At 44.0% G+C, this 21,712-nt stretch overlaps 1 protein-coding gene across 1 annotated transcript; it reads left to right on the top strand.

Moving 5' to 3' along the window:
* The first annotated feature begins 6,964 nt into the window (after window positions 1–6,964).
* On the top strand, window positions 6,965–21,469 carry Zfp433l (zinc finger protein 433 like). Its single transcript, XM_087559590.1, has 4 exons — window positions 6,965–7,042; window positions 18,459–18,585; window positions 18,787–18,847; window positions 19,393–21,469. Exons 1-4 carry the CDS (start codon window positions 7,040–7,042, stop codon window positions 20,918–20,920), a joined length of 1,719 nt encoding a protein of 572 aa, XP_087415716.1. The 5' UTR covers window positions 6,965–7,039; the 3' UTR covers window positions 20,921–21,469.
* Window positions 21,470–21,712: the final 243 nt, after the last annotated feature.

The raw sequence follows: 21,712 nt of genomic DNA, 5'->3' as shown, positions 1-21,712 counted from the left end.
GGCATCAAATCTCATCACAGATGGTTGTGAGCCACCATGTGGTTGCTGGGAATTGAACTTAGGACTTCTGGAAGAGCAGTCAGTGCTCTTAGCCACTGAGCCATCTCTCCAGCCCATCCTTGTACATTTTCATTAATAAATTTCCATATTCCTCTCAGTGGTTTCTCAGTCCTTAGAGTGTCTATGCTGTGTGTTCTCTTATACAAACTTTGGCTGTTGTGGGCTGTCTACTTCTATCAAACAGATGATGAACCAGCCTAGAGTAGTAAAAAGTTGAAGGAGCTCTTTGAGGAGTGGAATATTGATCCTATCACAGACATTCCTATCTTCATAGCCAGAGTTTACACTTTCTACTTTATTTATTTTTACACAGGATATTACACTGTAGACTAAACTGGCCTGAATTCACAGTATACCTCTGACTGTGCTGGAACTCATGGAATCCTCCTGCCTCAGCATTCCAAGTGTGGAGATTTCGTGAGTGAGCCATTTCCTTAAAAGCCACAGGACCAATAGCCTGAGGGAGGACCACTTTTAGGTGTTATAATTTATGTATTTCCCCAAATGTCAGTGGCAAATTTGTTATGAACCCCTACTTGGCCGAGTGTGGTACAATAACATTGTGTGAAGAATTGTCAAAGTCCTTCCTATTTATACCCTCCCAACATCATGTGTTCTCCATGGGTCTAGCCTCAACATGTGTCTTGCTTTAACACTTGCGTGTCTGTCTCAGTTGACATCACTCTGCCAATTAGCCCAAGTCTCATTGTTGTGGACGAGGCAAGAAATTGAGGCATGCCACCAAAAGTGTTTTGGTGCGTTTCTCTCTATGGAGTCCTGACGAATGCAGCTCAACTCTGCAGTGTAGGCCAGACCAATACATAGATGTTAACGAAGACTCCTTCATCACACATTCTTTCACATGGTTGGTTTAAGAGCATCCTGTCACCTGTGTCTGCTTCAGTGAACGTTCCTTCCCCTGTTTGTCCCAGCAGAACACCATCCAGTACAAGTGACTTTCCAAAGAACCCTTAAATTTCCACTTCAAATAAGCTTGTACCTCTTATCCCTTGTGTCCGTGTGGTGCTGTGGTAACTTAATATCGCACCCTTCTCCTGTATGCCAGTCAGGTGAGTTCCCTGCCTCCTGACTTCATTTCTGGGTGCCCACCTGGCTTTATCATTTCTCTGCACCATGTGGGCCTCAGTTTCTCCTTCTGTTCAGAGGCAGCCTCATGGCTTCTGGAGACATCATTGTGCACTGACCTACCTCATGAGACATTGACACCCTTGGGTGTGAATAGAGAGATTTGCAAGGGACTGGGTAGCACCCAGCAGGAGCACCAGGGTGTGACTCTGCCTCTGTTGTCTCTCACCTCCCCAGGGACAGATGGACGAGGATGTACAGTGCATTCTCAGCCAGATCCTGCAGATGCAGCGGCTTCAGGCTCAGGGTCGCTGAGGACACAGCTCAGCCGTTCAGTCTCTACCCTTCACCTCGGCAAGCTGAAGCCACAGACACCACCTTCCCCAGCAACCAGGGGATCAACATGACTTAACACTCAGTGGGAGACCAGGTTGGGGCATTAGTGATGGTGACCAGCTGACCCATCACTGTGGTGTAGTGGACTGTACCACTATACAGAAAACCTGATAAGGTCGAGTAGATTTAGGAACCCCAGCAATTCTCATATTTGAGAATGGTAGGTATTTAAATCTATTCCCGATCCTGGAACATGTGACTGTGATAATCTGGGCGACACCTGATGCCCTTCTCCATGCAGATGAGGCATCCCCGACTTCTCAGACCAAGCCAATACAAAGGATCTGCCTTTAGACCCCAACCCACCCCAAAATGTTTCTAAGATCCTATCCCCGAGGAATAATGTGCACGAGTTCTTTCACCGAAGACCCTCTGAGATTGCCTGTCTCATCGAGCTGGAACACCCAGGGAAGAGTAGTTTCTCCAGAAGCTTCTGTCACTGGAAGTTGCTCTAGAGCCTATCACAGCCACTTCCTGCTTGATGGCTGGGACTTTGGCTTCTCTCTCCCAGCTGCGTCCTGCCACCAACTCCCAGGCAGCAACCTTGGCTCCTAGTCCCCTGCCATTGACTCAGGGGCAGCGGCAGCCACAGGAGAAGCTCGGTAGCCTGCTTTGCTCTGGCTCCTCCTTGGAGAGCTGCAACACTTTGGCCACTCTGGCTAGGTGAGGGCCCCAAAGATCCTCGAGGGTAGTGCCGGGTTCGTAGACAGGCACATCGCCCCAGAGCTCCCTATACTCTGGCCCTCTAGTTCCCATCTGGGCTAGTTTGAATATGGTTTACCCATGGGCAATGGCACTATCAGGAGGTGTGTCTTTATAGGAGGAGGCATAGCCTTGTTAGAGGAAGTTTGTCAGTGTGGAGGCAGGGCTTTGAGTATATGGATATATGCTTAGATCTAGCCAGTGTGACCCAGACTCTTCTCCTGGCTGCCTCTGGATCAAGATGTAGAATCTTAGACCCTTCTAGAGCACCATATCTGCCTGGACCTGGATAATGCTGTGCTTCCTGCAATGAAGAGAGTGGACTGAACCTCTGATACTGTAATCCAGCACTGATTATTTTTTTTAAGATTTATTTATTTTATTTATATGAGTACACTGTAGTTGTTTTCAGACACACCAGAAGAGGGCATCGGATCGCATTACAGATGGTTGTGAGGCACCATGTGGTTGCTGGGAATTGAACTCAGGACCTCTGAAAGAGCAGTCAGTGCTGTTAACCGCTGAGCCATCTCTCCAGCTCGATCCAACACTGATCAAAGTTGTTTTGGCCACAGTGTCTCTTCACAACAATGGAACCCCTCACTAAGGCAGTCGTTGGTACTAGGGCCTGGGATATTGCTGTGACGTGCCTGGATATTCTTTTGTTTGGAGGAATGTGGATTTGGGGAATTATTAAAGCAGTGCAATGATTATGTGAGGCTTAATGGGCTGAACTAACAGAAGCACAGAACACAGTGTTCTGGAGGGCATTTTTTTTTTTTTTTTGTTCTTTTTTTCGGAGCTGGGGACCGAACCCAGGGCCTTGCGCTTCCTAGGTAAGTGCTCTACCACTGAGCTAAATCCCCAGCCCCCTGGAGGGCATTTTTAACTGCAGGGCACTAGCTCAAGTGGTTTCAGAGGAGGAGAATTTTATTATGTGGCCCAGAGACTTCTTGTTATATTTTGTTGAATAATGTGGCTGATTTTTGCCCTTGTCTGAAAAGTTTACCTGAGGCTAAGGTAAAGAGATTTTGGTTAATTGCATCGACAATGGAAATCTCAAAAAAAGTCCAGCAGAGACAGTCTCCTGGTGTTCTCTCCTGAGGTGTTTTTTGGTCAAGTGTAGCAAGCTTAGAAAAGAAAATAAAAAATGTAGGTCCAAGTACTAAAGGGTCACCAGGAAGTACAATGCTGCTAAATCCCGTGTGCCAGGAGATAAACAGATTAAGGGAGTAGTGATTTGGGGGCAAGATAACCGCATTGTTTATGCATTTGTCATTTAACAAGGGATAGTTATGCACTAATAATGTTAGGCACTATTATTACTTGGTTGTTGTTTCATTTGGACTTTCAATCTGTCATGAACTACAATCCAGAAATGGAAGACACAGGCTTTTGGTTTGGATCTTGAGGAACAGTGTCCATGAAAAGCTTAGGTCTAGGCATGGTAGTACACTCCTTCCATCCTAGGAGACAGAGGCAAGCAGATCTCTGAGTTCAAGGCCAGCCTGGGACAGAGCATGTTCCAAGTAGAGAAAAGCTTAGGTCCAGGCATGGTGGTATATGCCTTTAATCCCAGAACTCAAGAAACAGAGACATGCAGAGATCTCTGTGTTCAAGGTCAGTCCACAGAGCAGGCAGTGAAGGAGTTGGAAAACAGAAAGCTGGTGATAATGTAGTCGAACAAGGGAGCCAGGTTCCAGCCCCAGCAATCAGCAGAACGGACAGCTTTGGCCACATGGCTCTAGCTTTACAGTCAAGGATGGAAGGAGTTACTGGGACATTTGATGTTGGCTAGGTGGAGCTAAGAAATTACTGGTGATTTAGAAACGACCAGCATCACTGAGGTGAAATCTTCTGGGAAGTGTTTTCTGAGAGCACAAAGCTGTGTTCCAGAGACCGCCAAGGTTGTACCTCATGCTGCAGCTGGACTTGGTAATGTGTAAGGGCCACCAGGTGGTGCTGATCACATGAAATCCTATTGAAAGTGTAAAGGGATTAGGGAGAGCAGATGAGTCTTGATACTGCGAAGAGAGCCTGTGAGAGGCTCTTGGTGAAGTGGAAGACCCCAGCAAGTTGGAGTTTCCAGTACCATGGGATGACCACCAAGAACAGTAGCAGCAGTGGAGTGGATCAACCTGAGCTTAGAGTGCTACAGAGAGCAGGGCTGGAGAAGTGAGCCAAGCCCTATGGAGGAGCCCAGAAGATCATGTGTGGATCCCAGGCATTGAAACAAGAAGATATAACATTGAGGTTGCCTTGGAGGTCCCAAGATGTTTGAGATGCCAGAGCCATGGTATACTGTTGTGGTTGCCCTGAAGTTATTTGTATTTTGATGCTAATTCCACTGCCCCAAGGACAGCTGCCTAGTCACGTACTCAGGAATCAGGTGACTTCACCAGAACCTTTTCCCCATTGAATTTGTAAAGTACAGGTGAGGGGCAGGTACAGGATAGAAGGAGGCCTGTCATTGGAGGAGAAGGAAGGATGGGTGGGAGAGAAGTTTGAAGGTAGAGGAGGAGATGAGAAGAGACAGGAGGAGAGAGGAGAGAAGCCGTGGCAGGTGATGTTAAGATTCTGCTCTGTGTATTTACAGGTTGTTATCATGTTCGTAAGGGATGGATGGTACCAGGCTTTGTATGTTTAAGTGGGCAATTATACCTTATCAATTGGGTCTAAGATTATTGTGTTGTTCTTTTATGTGAGGGTTTGAGTGTAGGAAAGTGTGTGGCTGGGATGTGTTTCCGCCAAGATATCTAGCAGATATCTTGGGGCACCGAAGTGTGGACCTAGCGAGGTAAAAGACAACCCATACCTTTTTTATTTTTATATTTTTACAACAACAGTATACCTGTTGAGGAAATCTGCTAACAGGGAGTGGAAACAGCACAAGAGAAAGAATTGTCGCAGGCAGCAATGATGAAAGGGAGCTGGAGATATGAGGAGTGCTTTTACGTTAAAGAGGGAGATGGAGAGTTAAGAATTTGCTCAGGTGGGTTTTGGTCTTGCTTTGGCCCAGTATTTCCTCTCTATGACCTTTTGGAATGATAATCTCGTGATGTGGAATGATAATCTTGGACGTATGTGATCTGCCTTTTGATTTTGATTTGACAGGGGATTACAGTTATGTGATTGGATGAATTACAGAAGAGACTTCGAGCTTTTACCACATTTGAGACTTAGACTCTGGGACTTTCAAAGTTGGACTAAATGTAATTTGCTTTATGCTATATCTACTTATGGCTGCCGTAGAGTCAAGTGTTTGAACAAGCCTATGGGGGTCAGGAAGTGGAATGTGGTAGTTTGAATATGCTTGACCCATGGGAAGTGGCACTGTTAGGCCTTGTTGGAGGCATAGCCTTGTTGAAGAAGTGTGTCACTGTGAAGGCAGGGCTCTGAGATATCAAACACATGCTTAAGTTTGGCCAGTGTGACCCAGATCCTTCTGACTGCCCTCAGATCAAGATGTCTGCCTGGACGCTGCCATGAAGAGAATGGATTGAACCTCTGAAACTGCAAGCCAGCACTAACCAAATGGGGTTCCTTATAAAATTTCCTTTGGTCATGGTGTTTCTTCACAGCAACGGAAACCCTAACTAAGACACCATTACTCTCCATCTGGTATTTTATGACTTTGGATAAACCACCTACATCACAACTTCTACCCACCCAAGAATACAAGCTCACTGAGTTGGGAGGGGGCATGACCAGTGTGGGACACTTGGTGAGGGCAGGAATGGGGCAGGGGGTGACATTTGTTTGTGTGCTTATGCTCCAAAAGGAGCCCTTCCAAGGTCGTCATCGTCTGCTCTTGAGCCTGACCTTAATAGTCTAGAAACATCTTCTGGTGGTGAACAAAGTTGCTTTTGGTTTATTTCTGACTTCAGTAGCCCTTTCCTTATTATTTGCCCACCTTGTGACCACAACACTTTTCTTTTTTCTTTCTTCCTTTTTCTTTTTTGTTCGAGACAGGGTTTCTCTGTGTAACTCTGGCTGTCCTGGAACTGGTACTGTAGACCAGTCTGGCCTCAGATTCACAGAGATCCACCTGCCTTGGCCTCCGGAGTGCTGGGATTAAAAGTGTGCACCAGCAAGCTGGGGGATGACAAACTCTTCATTTTTTCATCCTAGGTCATCACCCTGGAACCTTCCCTTTGGAGACCATAATTGTGTTTCTGGTTTCAGACCAGAAACTTTTGATGCTCTGCCTCCACCTCCCAAAAGGGGCATGAAAGGCCACTGCCACCACAGAAGGCTGGAAAAGTTAGTATTTGGCCAACAGTGTACAGCTGAGAGAGATGCGAGCAATCCTAAGTGTGCCTTATTGAAATTTCTGATGCCTAGTGAATATCAGTTCGGTGGCTTAAATTTGACCTGAATGGGCTGGGCGTCGTTTCATTTGTCAGCAGGAGGATCACACAGTGCACAGAGTAACCATCTGTGTGTACTAGACACCCTATGCCTACCCGAAGAAGTGCCTACTGTGTGCAGAAATAGTGCAGCCACGACTTTGCAGTGCGGGCGCGAGTTCTACAGTTAATCTCTGCCGGTCGTGCTAGGAGGACAGTTGGGCTGTGAACCACAAAGCTGTGTAGCTCTGCTCCTGTCACTCAGGTCTCACTAGCCACTCAGGGCTTGGAGACGGATGCCAGTTAGAATGGGGGCGGATACTTCCGGTCCACCATGCTGCACGCTCCGCTGTGTTTCTGAGAGAAGCTTTGGTGGTTCCGGGTTCCGTGGTGAGTCCGGCTGCTAGGAGCTGTGAGGAGAGCAGGGCGAGCTGGGGATCCGCGCTATGGTGAGTGGGGCCGTCGTTCCCACGCGGGGAGGATCCGCGGGAGCCCGTGTGGGGTTGACCCGGGGTGCGGGAACCGGCGGTGAGATGCGGCGCCCGGTGTGACTCCGTTTGTTCACCTGAGGTTACTGAGGTCCTTGCACCTCCCAGGTGGAAGCGGGACCTCTCCCTGACACAGGTCACTTGACTGCACCTGCGCACAGCCTGGGGCGTTACTTGGAAACTGTTCACGTCATCCGGCAGTGTACGCGCAGGCGAGGCTTTATTGTCAGGGAATACAAGTTGGCCAACTGGCAGAGCTCTAGTTTCTCTGGTGTCTTCTAGAAGTTCTTCCCCTGGCCCTTGACATTGAGGTGTAGGATCCTCTGCAGTTAACTCTGCGCAGGTGTAAAGTCTGTCTTATTAACACAGTCGCATGTAGATGCCGCGGGGGGCCAGCCTCACTGTGGTCCCCTGTCAAGGTTGACCCAATATTAGTTATGATTTTGTTCTGAGTGTTCTCTCATGTTCTGCTGATTTCTTTATTCTTCCTCAGCAGCACAGTCTTTATTGCAGGTGTAGGGGAGTTTTGAAGTCAGATGGTGTCACTGTGCTGTCTGTTCAGTCTTGTGTTGTTCATGTTTTCGTTCATGATGACCTTTTGTCATCGGTTTTCTGTTCTTTGCAGAAATCGTTAGGGTATTTGTTGGATGTTTGTGGAATCTATAGCTCAGATGTGTACTGAAATAATGCTGAGACTTCTTGTCTACAATCCTGGAATTCCTCTCTTTTGAGTTAGATGATTCTTTTTATGACAAAGTTTCAGTTTTGGCTACAGAAATTTGTCATATTTCTATGCATTTCTGTATTTATCCACAGTGTCATATAAGTGTTAAGAGGGTCTGTATCTTTAATGTACGAAATTTCTTTCATGTGCATGAAACAGGCTGTGGAGCAGCTGAATTACAGGTTGTGTAAGTGTAGCAATGAGTGGTTTGCTTCCAATGTCTTATCCTTCAGTTGGGGGTTTGGTGCTCACTGAAGAGGACATCAGATGCTCTGCAGCAGGATCTGTGGATAATTTTGTGCCACCATGTTAGTGCAAGGAACCAATGACATTAGCATGATACGTGTTAGAACAACATCAGTTGTATCACTTACCCACTTGTACAGGAGTGCTGCCCTTGCCTTTAATGGTCTAATATCTTTAAATATTCAGTGTTTGCATTTCTCTACGCCAAGGTTTCTATTAACACTTGTCTTATTTTGGGGTCTGGGGTCTTTGTTGACAGCTGACATTCTTTGTAAAAAAGAGCCCCAATGGGACAGTCCAGGCAGGGCTTTCAAAACATATAATTATGACAAGGTCTCCCATGTTGACTCAGTTTGCCTTCATCCCATTGTGTGGTTACAGAGGCCTCGCTCCCTTTCTGAGTCAACACCCTCAACTCTTGGTTTAAAGGTTTGTAACATCACACAGTTCTAAAAAGCATCTATGTGACTCACAGAGTGGCATGTGCATATCAGTAACAGGAAAAGGATTTGTGTGTGGAGTGTGGCTTCTCACTTCAGACCAGAATAGAAGGACAAGTTTACTGTGTGTACAGTGCAGGGGAAGCAGGCTAGGGAACAGCTGAATTGCAGGTTGTTTAAGTTTAATGCAGTGAGCTGCTAGGGGCTTTGTTATAAAGAAGGTTCTGATGTGTCAGGTGACTTTCTATGTACTCTCCCAGCATGCATTAATTCATACCATATGAACGAAGCCAAACCAAATAGGTAGGTAGGTCCAATTTTGAGAGATTATCTTGGGCCAGTGACATTCCAGTCGAGCAACCCCTTCATTTGGGTAAAGGCAAATGTCGTTGACTGAACCCAGGGCCTTGCGCTTGCTAGGCAAGCGCTCTACCATTGAGCTATATCCCCAATCCCTCTTTTATTTATTTTTAATCTCTTTTAAAAGCCAAGTTTCAGTATGTGACTTAGTGTGGTGGTTGAATAGCTATAGCTCCCATGGACTCATGTGTTTGAATGCTTGTCTGATAGCGAGTGGCACTATTAGATATGCCTTGTTGGAGTAGGTGTGGTCTTGTTGAAGGAAGTGTGTCACTGTGGAGGTGGCCTTTGGCTTCTTCTATATGCTCAAGTGTGACCTCTGTGACACAGCCCCCTCTTCTGATGCCTGTAGATCAAGGCTTATAACCTTCAGGATCTTCTCCAGCTCCATGTCTGCCTGGACGTTGCTGCGCTTCTTGCCATGGTGACAATGGACTAAGTTTCAGCCCCAATTAAATGTTTTCTTTTGTAAGAATTGCTGCTGTCTTGGCATCTCTTCACAGCAATGGAAACTTAACTAATACAGTTAGCCAGTGTTTTATTGCTCTGTCGAGACCATGGCAATTCTCATAAAGGAAAGCATTTAATTGGGGATTGCTTATAGTTCAGAGATTTATTCTTTTGTCATCATGGTCAAGAGCATGGTAGCATGTAGGCAGGCGTGTTAGCTGAGAATTCTACATCTAGATTTGTAGGGAGCAGGAAGAGAGAAAGCCAATGGGCCTGGCTTGGGCCCTTGAAACCTCAAAGTACAACACCACCCTTCCTATTCTCTGTCAAGGGGTGCCACGCCTTCCTGACTTAGTATTGAAACCCAGCATGCCCCTAGTCACATACTTCCTCTATGGCCACACTTCCTCCAAGAAGGCCACACCTCCTTATCCTTCTCAAGCAGTGTCACTCCCTGATGACCAAGCCATCAAACACAGGGACCTGTGGGGTCATTCTCATTCAGACCACTGCAGGGTCACTTTTATAATTTCATTTTTGAACATTGATCAGTGCTCTAATCTCTATTTTCTTCTGTTCTCCAATATTATGTTACATTATTAGTATAATTGATATATAATAGCATATATAACATATAATATATAATATATAATTAGTATATATTATTATATTAGTTATTATGAACTAAATTCAATTTTCCTTAAGTGGTTATTCATTCATTTATTTTTAGAACAATGTGTCATGTAGGTGTCTTAGTTTTTCTGTTGCTGTGATGAAACATCATGACCAAAGATCAATTTGGGGAGGAAAAGGTTCATTTGGTTTACACTTCCACAGCACTGTTTAGTATTGAAGGACGGGAACTCAAACAGGGAAAGAACCTGGAGGCAGGAGCTGGTGCAGAGGCCAAGGAAGGTGCTGCTTACTGGCTTGCTTCCCTGTGGTTTGCTCAGCCTGCTTCTTATAGAACCCAGGAGCACCAACCCAGGGATGCACTCTACTCCCAGTGTCTGGGCCCTCCCCATTAATCACTAATTAAAAAAAATGCCTTACAGGTCTGACTACAACCCAGTCTTCTAGAGGCTTTTTCTGAGTTGAGGTTAGACATGTATCTTTAAGTCGTCTGAATAGACGTTAGGTAAGGAGAGACATATTTTCAAGCCAGTGATTCTTGGTGTTTTAATCCTGGAACTCTTTAACATAATTCTTCTTTTATGTTGTTGTGACCGCCACCTTAAAATTAGCATATGACGGTCTGGCAACCCTAGGGGACCCATGCAGAAAGGTCTTTAGAGTCTCAAAGGGTTTCAACCCATAGGTCGAGAAACTGTTTTCTTTATCAGACCACCTAAGGTCATTGCTCTGTTGCCTCATATCAGGAGTTTTCTGGTCTGGTGTTTAGCTTTGGTATTTATTAGTCTTATTTAGCTATCCATCAAGATCATATATTGATAAGGTCATTACAATAAAGTATCTGATGAACCTTAAATTATCCCATAGTCTTTTTTTTTTTTTTTTTTGGTTCCTTTTTTCAGAGCTGGGGACCGAACCCAGGGCCTTGCGCTTCCTAGGCAAGCGCTCTACCACTGAGCTAAATCCCCAACCCCTATTATCCCATAGTCTTATAAATCCAAACATTTGCTGTTTTTAAACTGTTCAGCTTTTAATTTTTTTTGTAAAATTCCTAAACGTTCTTTAAAGAAGTTTAAAATTTCTCAATTGTGTGTTTTGCAGTATTGGAAAAGTACCTGTTTGAAGAGTGAAGTCATAGAGCACAATCATTTTTAGAAGGCAAAACCAGGATTTAACAGTGTAAACATTTCAGTGTTTCCAAAATCAATTCCAAATGGGTGTAACTTTTATGTTATAAAATTTGGTTTCCAGAAAGATTTTTTTTTTGTACATGAATGTATGGAGGTGCAGTTTTAGTACTTTCATTTGCACACACACACACACCCTTGGTTTTTAAAGACAGGATAGAAATTATAAAAATCAATTTAAAAGTATCTTTGGAGACATGTTTTTTTTTTGTTTTGTTTTTTTTTTTGTTAGCTCATGCCATATGTTGCTGCCCAGAATGGCTCCAATCCTGAGTTATGAGTTTTAAGTTAACTTTTTGACACAGATGTTACAGATTTTTAACCATACCTGGTACTTTATAAGTCAATAATCTATAAGCAAGAAAGACATGTAGAACATTGTATACTCATTCATTTAATTTTATGTACATTGGTGATTTGACTGCATATATGTCTATATAATGGGTGTCAGATCCCCTGGAACAGGTGCCATAGCCAATTGTGAGCTGCCATGTGGCTGCTGGGAATTCAACTCAGGACCTCTGGAAGAACAAACAGCCAGTGCTCTTAACGGCCGAGCCATCTCTCCAGTTCTTACTCATACATTTAAGACTAATCAGAAACAAACATGTAGTGGCCACATACATTATACATTTGAAACAGACAGACAAAACTTCCTCCCGCTGCAGTTTCAAGAGAAGAGGACCTTGCTACCTGCTGAGTCCAGTTCTCATGGGCACAGTGGTTCTGTGACTAGCCACTGAATTCCTGCTGTAGAAAGTCGAGGTGCAGGTGCCTTTTAAAGAGTAGCTTGTCCAGATCAGGTGACCTAGGCTTTATTGCCTGGTTCCGCTTCCACTCTCAGGTATCTAGGCCGTGTCATACAGATGCCTGGGGTGACAGGAATGGTGCTTATGCAGCAGGAGTGTATTTGCAGGGTCGTGCCAGCTTGAGTGCAGGGGGGAAAAGCTGTGGAGAGAGTCTCAGTGAAGCAGCTCTCCCTTATTGGTCGTAACGAGGGCTGTATGGCCCTGGGGAGGTGGGTAGTTTTCAGGGTGAGTGTACATCATTGGCTGGAGCTAAGGTGCTGGGAACACTCCTAGCCTGAAGAGGAATTCCAGGTGCTTGCTGGACGTGTCCTCAAAGGGAGAGAGGAAGCTAAACCTGCGCTTTGGCCACCAGGCTACCTGGCTACCTCAAGGGTGGCAGAGGTTGGGGTTGTAGAGTCTCTGTGCACTAGAACATGCAGACTCACAGGGTGGAGGGAACAAACAGTCCTCCCCCTGGTGGGCTCAGGACAAGATTTCAGGGTTTGCACACATCACAACCTCACTCTTGCTCCAGACCAACTCCCCAGGTTGTACAGCTTTCTGGTCTCACAGTGGCTCAAGGGGATGAGAAGGTGAAAAAGAACAGCCTTCTGTGAGTAGAGTATGATGTCACTGGAGGCCATGGTGAGGTCCTGGCCTGTGCAGGCCATGGCTGGGTCAGAGGGCTCGTAGCAGCAGGGATCCGTGTAGATGTCCGTGGCCTGTATTACTGCCAAAAGCCAGGCAGACGTCCCTGGTCTGTGCCGTGGCTTGGAACCATGTTGATATCTGAGGACTGTGCAGAGCTGGCTCTACTCCACACTGGCTTCAGCACTTGGCAGAGCTGGCCCTGCCCCAGCTGTAGCACATGGGACAGTCAGTCCTGCACCTTGACCAGGCATGCAGTACACCTGGCCCAGGCGGTGGGGTCATGGGCAAGCTGACCACGGGTGCATGAGCATGGGAGAGCTGGCCCTGCTCCTCCTTGTTGATTGAAGGGAGAGATGCCCTCCCCCTTCCTCAACTGTTGCCACCCATCAGACAGGCAAGCTGGCCTTGCCCCTCAGTGGCTGCAGCACTGCGGCCTATGCCTTGCCTAGCCCTGGTGGCATGGGTGTAGGTGAACTGGTAGTGTGACCAACTTAGCTATCACTCAGGTCCATATTCCAGGGCTATGAGTTAAGTCAGTCCAACATCTACTTCATCTGTGAACTGCTGGGGCACATAAATAGGCTTCACTTGCAGATCTAAAGTTCCAGGATTTCCATGACACAGAACAGCAGGATATCTGAGAGGAATTCTGGTGAGGTAGCAGAAGCCAGAGGACTCCAACCAGATCAATGACTCATTGCAAAGAGCATTGGCCACTAACCTGTGGACAGACGCTTATACTGTGTGACACACTGTGCTATATAACAGCTTCGTAACAAGATCTTTTTCTGGGGTGGAGGGAGTTAAAAGGGCCTGAGACAGGGGCAGGTAGGTGAGTGATATTGGGGTGCATGATGTGAAATTCACAAAAAAAAAGTGGCTATGGGGCAGTTTCTTAATTAGTGATTGATGGGGAAGGGCCCAGCCCAATGTGGGTTGTGTCACCAATGGGTTGTTGGTCCTGTGTTCTGTACAAAGGCAGACTGAGCAAGCCTTGGGGAACCACCCAGAAAGCAGCAACCTTCTATAGCCTCTGCCTCAGCTTCTGGCTCCAGATTCTTGCCCGGCTTGGATTTCTGCTCTAACTTTTTGATGATGAACTGTGTCTTAGTTAGGGTTGTACTGCTGTGAACAGATACCATGACCAAGGCAACTCTTACAAACATAACATTAAACTGGGGCTGGCTTACAGGTTCAGAGGTTCAGTCCATTATCATCAAAGTGGGAACATGGCAGCATCCAGGCAGGCATGGTGCAGGAGGAGCTACATCTTCATCTGAAGGTTGCTAACAGAATACTCACTTCCAGGCAGCTAGAATGAGGGTCTAAAGCCCATACCCACAGTGACACATCTATTCAAACAAGATCACACCTCGTAATAATGCCACTCCCTGCCAAGCATATACAAACCATCACATTCTACTCCTTGGTCCCATAGGCTTGTCCAAACACACATGTCTAGGGGGCCATACCAAGCCATATCATAATAAAAAGTACATTTAGTCCAAATTCCACAATCTTCATAGTCTATAGCAGTCTCAACAATGTTAAATGTCCAGAGTTCAAAGTTTCTTCTAAGATTTATCGAATCACTCAACTGTAATTCCTAAGGCAAGACAGGAAGCCAGCTGGGCAAACTCCAAACTCTGCGTCTCCATGTCTGATGTCAAGTGGTCTTCAGATCTCCAGCTCCTTTCTCATCTTTGTTGACTGCAACAAACTTCTTTCTCCTGGGCTGGTTCCCTCCCTCTTAGCAGCTTTCCTCAGCAGACAGCCCATGGCTCTGGCATCTCAAACGTTTATCTTGGGGACTCCAAGACAACTTCAACCTTCTAGTTTCTTGTTCCAATGTCTGGGATCCACACATGATCTTCTGGGCTCCTCTAAAGGGGTGGCATCACTTCTCTAACTCTGCCCTCTGCAGCACTCTAAGCTCAGGTTGATCCATTCCACTGCTGCCGCTATTCTTGATGGTCATCCCATGGTACTGGCATTTCTAATATGCTGGGGTCTTCCACTGCAGCCTCTCATAGGCTGGCTTCATGATGCCAAGTCTCAAATCCTTTGCATGCTCCTTCAGTCCTGGGCCATCAACTGCAACTGAGGCTGCACCTTCACCAATGACCTTTCATGGCCTCTCACAGTACCAAGCCTCCACTGCTCTTCATGACCCCTTCACGCCTTCAAAACCAGTACCACCTGGGTGACCCTGGGCAAGTACAGCTGCAGCATGAGGTACAACCTTGGCTGTCTCTGGAACACAGCTTCTTTGTGCTCTCAGAAAACACTTCCCAGAAGATTTCCTCAGTGAGCTTTTCTTAATCACCAATAGTTTCTTAGCTCCAGCTAGCCAGCATCAATTGTCCCAATAGTCCCTTCTAGTTTTCACTAGAAGCCAGAGCCATATGGCCAAAACTGTGAGCTCTGCTGCTTGCTGGGGCTGGAACATGGCTTCCTTGTTTATCACCAGCTTTCTGTTTTCCAACACCTTCACTGCCTAAGTTTGGCTGTCCTGGAACTTGCTCTATAGATTGACTTTGAACTCAGAAATCTGTAGGCCTGTCTCCTAAGCACTGGGATTAAAGGTGTGGGGCACCAAGCCAGGATTTAAGTTTTCTTCACTTAGACCCTGCACTGTCCCAGGCGAGCCTTGGACTCAGATATCTGCTTGGCTTTATCTCCTGGGATTAAAGGGTTGTACCACCATGCCTGGATCTAAACTTAGCTGGGTAGGATCTTGCCCCAAAGCCCCACTCTGCTCACCTGCTATCTCCTAGAGCACAGGATGAGGCTCCATTTTTCACTTCCTGGTATGCCTTTAATTCTTGAACCATATATTTTTTATTTTTCCTTTCTAAACTTGCTACACTTGTTTAAAATCCTCTTCATGCAATTTAACCAGAGAACAAAGTCTATGATGGGCATTTCTGAGACTTACTTTGTCAGTGCAATAATTCGAGTCTCTTCACTTTCGCCTCAGGTGGACTCTTCAGACAAGGGCAAAAAGTAGTCACATTCTTCACCAAAATACCACATCAAGGCAGGAACGTGAAAGCATTCAGGCAGGCTTGGTGCAGGAGGAGCTGAGAGTTCTACATTTTCATCTGAAGCATGCTAACAGAATACTGACCTCCAGCTCACACCTACAGTGACACACCTACTCTAACGGGGTCACACCTTTTAATAGTGCTTCTCCCTGGGCCAAGCATATACAAACCATCATAAACTGTTCTATGAAAATGTGAGTAAAACAAATCCTCTTCTCCCTTACCCCTCCAATTGCAATCGGGGATTAGGTACTCACAGTTTAAGGGCTATAAGGTGCAGAATACACAAAAACATCTTAAATAGTTTAGACGGAAACAATATTGGAATGTTCTTTTTCCATACCTTGTTTATGTCAGACCAACTAAGAAATGAATATAAAACCGCAGGTTCCTAGGATATACTAGTATAAACATAAGAATGGGTACCACAGGTGGAACCGAGGCATCACGAGTGTCTTAGGGAAAAACAGGCATGGAGATTACCAGTGGGGGTGGGAGTGTAAGGTGAGGCATGAGACCCAGCCTCACCTGTATCTGCAGCCTCCAGCTGTCCTAGCTGCTCACTGGCAGTGGTTCATTAGCACCTGCAGCCTAGTTTGGTTCCCCTGGGGTGTGTGCTGACCAAGGTTGGCTCTCTAGGCTGATGCAAACTCATGAGTCTTCTAAGTCTAAGCAGTGTAGATCATTCACAGCTTCCTTTGATAACGGGATAGCTAGGTGTTTGTTGGAGGTTCATGGCTAATAGAATTTCCCACTTGGAAGCTAGTATATACATTAGGTAATTCAATGTGTAAAAATAAAGCAAACACACAGCATGGAAGTCTGATATCTCCTTAGTGTAATGGAGTGACACCAGGAAATTTATGAGTGTTGACCATTTGGTTTATGCCATGTGGTTGCAATATCCTATAAATCACATGGCATTTACCCTTTCTGTGAAATCATGGTGAAGAAGAGAAGTTGCAGAGAAAAAAAGCCAATTAAACTCTTTGAAACTGAGACCCAGAGATGCAAGATTTTGCCAAATCTTCCCTTGGCCCAGTCCGTCCGTCCTCCCTCCCTCCCTCCCTCCCTCCCTCCCTCCCTTCCTTCCTTCCTTCCTTCCTTCCTTCCTTCCTTCCTTCCTTCCTTTTACTTCGTTGGAAAGTGTGTATTCTGTGCCATTTTTGTATTGGGAAACCATAGTTTGTTGTTTGATTTTATAAGATATCACAGTCAAGATCTTGCCTAGAGTGTCAGAAACATCTTTGGACATTGCAACAATGTTGGGACTATTCTGTAATATGGGGATCTTTGAAGTGAAACTAAAATGTTTTGCATAATGGGATGACTGGGATGGGCTCTGCACAGGAGCTTGTCATGGCCTGTGTTGAAATGTGGTGGGTTGAATGAAAACTCGTCCAGGTAGGATGGTGTATGTGAGCATTTGCCTCATGGTTGTGGCTGTCACTGGAGTGCTTACGGAACCTTTAGGAGGAGGATCCTTTCTGGAGGAAGTTAGTCTCTGGGGAAGGGCTTTCAGTGCTTATTCCTCGCCACAGTTCGTCTTCTTTTACGTCTTCTGTTGGTTCAAACTGAGCCCCATGCTTCCTTCTCATACACCCACACCATCTCCACCATTACACACCCCATCCCTGGAAAGTGCAGTATAAAACAGAAGCAGCTGCTTCTCCTCAATAAGCGGATTTTCTAGCCTTATATTGTTATTTTATATTTTGGTTGATGGATTAGGTTTTATACCTGTCGAGCAGTTGCTCTTGTGCTAGACTTGACTCACATCTTTACTTTGGAACTGCGGCAGAGGGTGCTGTTTATCAGCAGGATGGCGCGCATGCATGGCATTAATGCTGAGACTGCAGAATGGTTGCATTGCAGTTCAACAGTCTTGCTACCTTTGTGTATATCTTTGATCTTTAATAAATGTTCATGAGTCTTTTTGTATATGTATGTATATATCATATACATATGTTCATATATACATGTATATAGATGTGAACCACTTGTGTGCTGATGTTCCCTGAAGCGAGAGGAGAGCATTGGATTCTCTTGATCTGGGTTAAGAATGGCTGGGAACCTCCAAGCGAGTGTTAGGATTCGAGTCAGGTTCCCTGCAAAAGCAGCATGTGCTCTTAACTGCTGACCCATCTTTCTAACTTATGGTTTTTGGTTTTGATTTTGGATCAATATTTACTTGGCAATATTTTTGAAAACTCCCGATCTCTAGTCCCTTACTAAAAATGCTTTCTTTGTAGGAATGTCATGTTCCCCTTATGATTTAAACTGGGCCACTAAGTTTTATGAAGACTACTATTGAGCTGAAGTGAATTTTAACTCTTTGCAGGAATTTTGATTGAGCCCCTGAGTGCTTTCTATCTTGTTCTTTTTGTTGCTGTTTGTTTTGAGGGTCTCATGAAGTAGCAGAGGTTGTCATGGAAATCACTACTTAGACTAAGGTGGCCTAGAAATTAGATTCACTCCTCTTTGCCTCCTGAGGTCTGGGGTTAAAGGTGTGTATCACCACATCCATCTTCTTCATCTTTTATTGAAGTTAGTAATTTTGATACAATTTTGCTAAAGTATATTCTGTTGATCAGTTTGAGTGTCTCTCTGTATTGTCAGTTAGTGGTCATTTCTTCTGCAATGCCGTATGGAGTTCCGTGGTCCTGAAAATGAGAGGTGTGATCCTCATTTTCTGTTTACTTGTAACAACTTGCTGAATGCATTTGAAATTCTGTGATAGGCAATAAATGTGCAGAGCACCCAGAACTATGTAAATATTCTCAGCGAGACGTAAATTTACAATACAGTGAGTCTCACCATTTCTATTATGTGCATGTGTGGGATATTTTAGGATGCAGTGACCTATGAGGATGTGCATGTGAACTTCAGTCATGAAGAGTGGGCTTTGCTGGATCCTTCCCAGAAGAGTCTCTATAGAGATGTGATGTTGGAAACCTACTGGAACCTCACTGTTATTGGTAAGAATATTAGTTTTCCTTCACTTTCTAAACAAGGGGACAAGTATTTCTTGGTTATTGATGCACTTCTGTGTTTTCTATTGTGACAGAGGAAGGATGTGTGAATAATCAGACATGATTCTCAGGTTTACCAAAGATACGAACTTAAATTTTGCATACTATCCAATAATATATCATAAATTTTCTGGTACTATATTTTAGGTTACAAATTGGAAGATCACAATGTTGAAGAATACTGTCAGAGGTATAGAAGACATAGAAGGTAAATTTCATGTGCAAGCTGATATAATTGCATCACTGAAGAAAATTTAATTTACCTTTAAGTTTTAAAGAAAAGCAACAGTGTAAATGAGTACAGCATTATGTATTTTGATGATTAATAAATTCCCATAAAACCATGTACTTGAATTTCAGGTAGCTGAGCTGTATTTATAAGGTATTCTTCTTAGAAACAGGATAAGGAAACAATGTTTAACAAATGACACTATTTAGACATAACTCTGAGAGAACCATGTTGTAGAATTGTCAATCTATTTAGTTTCATCTCATTCAAGTATCATAAAAAGCATGCACATGGGTTAGGGGATTACTGTATGTCTATGACTTTATAAGCAAACAGTTCATAGTAAAGCTAGTGTTACTTATATACTTCTAGTGGCTTTCCAAAGTTTAGTGAGAGGAACAGTTTATGGGAGGCAAGAAGGTTGCCGTTGTGGAGAAACCTTAGCACACATCTATGGGGAACAAGAACTTAAATTGAGTGACTGCAGTGTGAAAACCTTTTGTTTGTTATTTCTTCTTTAATAGGTATAACATCTGTCATTGTGGATACAAGCCTTGTGAGCATAGGGGGTATGGAAAGAACCAATATATCTTTGCTTGTAACAATTTTCTTCAAATATATGATAGAATCCAAACTGAAGAGAAACCATATGGATGTAATCAATGCAGTAAAGCTTTTGCAAATTTCCGTAGTCTTCGAAAACATGAACAAAACCATACTAGAGAAAAACCTTATGAGTGTAGTCAATGCAGTAAAGCCTTTCCGAGTCGCAGTTCTCTTCAAATACATGAAAGAACTCATACGGGAGAGAAACCCTATGACTGTAATGAATGTGGTAAAGCCTTTTCAACTCGAAGTCATCTTCAAATACACAAAAGAACTCATACAGGAGAGAAACCATATGATTGCAATGAATGTGGTAAAGCATTTGCACGTAGCAGCAATCTTCAAATACACAAGAGAAGTCATACAGGAGAGAAACCCTATGATTGCAATGAATGTGGTAAAGCCTTTGCATGTCGCAGTCATCTTCAAATACACAAAAGAACTCATACGGGAGAGAAACCTTATGATTGTGATGAATGTGGTAAAGCCTTTGCAACTCGCAGTCATCTTCAAATACATGAAAGAACTCACACTGGAGAGAAACCTTATAAATGTAATCAATGCGGTAAAGCCTTTATAGGTCGCAGTCATCTTCAAATACATAAAAGAGTGCACACTGGAGAGAAACCTTATGAGTGTAATCAGTGTGGTAAAGCTTTTGCATATAATAGTGATCTTCACCGACATGAAATAATTCATACGGGAGAGAAACCCTATGGATGTAATCAGTGTGGTAAAGCCTTTGCAAGTCGTAGTAGTCTTCGAAATCATGAGGAACATCATACTCTTGAAAAACCGTATGAATGCACTCTATGTGGTAAAGCCTTTGCATTTTGCAGTAATCTTTATATCCATGCGAGATGTCATACTGGAGAGAAACCTTATGTATGTACTCAGTGTGGTAAAGCCTTTGCACGTCGCAGTCACCTTCATATACATGAAAGGATTCATGCTGGAGAGAAACCTTATGAGTGTAATCAATGTGGAAAAGCTTTTCTACTTCGCAGTAGTCTTCAAATACATGAAAGAACTCATACTGGAGAGAAACCTTATGTATGTAATCAGTGCGGTAAAGCCTTTGCACGTCAGAGTCTTCTTCAAATACATGAAAGAAGTCACACTGGAGAGAAACCTTATGCGTGTAATCAGTGCAGTAAGGCCTTTGTATGTCGTAGTAGTCTTCAAATGCATGAAAGAACTCATACTGGAGAGAAACCTTATGAATGTAATCAGTGTGGCAAAGCCTTCACACGTCGCAGTCTTCTCCAGAAACATGAAAGAAGTCATAGTGGAGAGAAACCTTATGAGTGTAATCAGTGTGGTAAAGCCTTTGCAAGTCGTAGTAGTCTTCGAAATCATGAAAAACATCATACTATTGAGAAACCTAATGAATATAATCAGTGTGCTAAAGCGTTTACATCTCTCCTGCCATCTTCAAATATATGAAAGAAACCACACTGGAAAGAATTTCTGAGTGTAGTCAATGTAGAAAATCCTTTACAAGTCACAGTTACCTTCAAATACACAAAAGAAATCACAGTGGAGAGAAACTGTATGAATGTACTCAGTGTGGTAAAGACTGCATATTGGAATAGTCTTCATAATTACAGAATAGGTCATACTAGAGAATCCCCATGAATGTAACTGATGCAGTAAAGCTTTGTCACATTAGTGTAATCTTCAGTTCATCACAGAACTCACACTGGAGAGAAACCCTATGATGAAATCAATGGGATAATGCCTCTATATCTTAGAGTCTTCTTTAAAGGCATGAAAGAATTCCTATGGAGAGCAACACCATGAATCTAATACATGCAGTAAGGGCTTGTACAACAGGCATATTTTTCCTACTGAGTCATCTCACTGGTGCTTATGTAAGATTAATAGAAACATTTTATCCTTAAAATCCTTTTCAGATTGTAAACAAATTGTCACCCAAGTGTAGAAGAACACAGAAAAACTTGAATAATAAAACATACTTTCAAGAGAAAATGATATTTATACTGCCATCCACTTTTATGGATTATCTTATTTTATTCTGAGGAACAAATACTTGTTCTTAACACCTTATCAGAACCACAAATTAGTCCAGAGAATTTCCTCAGTGGGTGAAGGTAGCTGCAATTAAGCCTGATGACCTGAGTTCATCACCTGGGAGACCCACAGTACTTATGGGAGTTTGTTTTCCTCTCTGCTTCCTATGTGTACTACTGTTTCTAGTGTGTACCATTGTATATG

This window comes from Rattus norvegicus, chromosome 7 (genome assembly GCF_021556685.1).
Source record: "Rattus norvegicus strain SHRSP/BbbUtx chromosome 7, alternate assembly SHRSP_T2T, whole genome shotgun sequence".
NCBI lineage: Eukaryota > Metazoa > Chordata > Mammalia > Rodentia > Muridae > Rattus > Rattus norvegicus.
The sequence above is the reverse complement of the archived record's forward strand: the minus strand, read 5'-3'. Positions and strand labels throughout refer to the sequence as shown.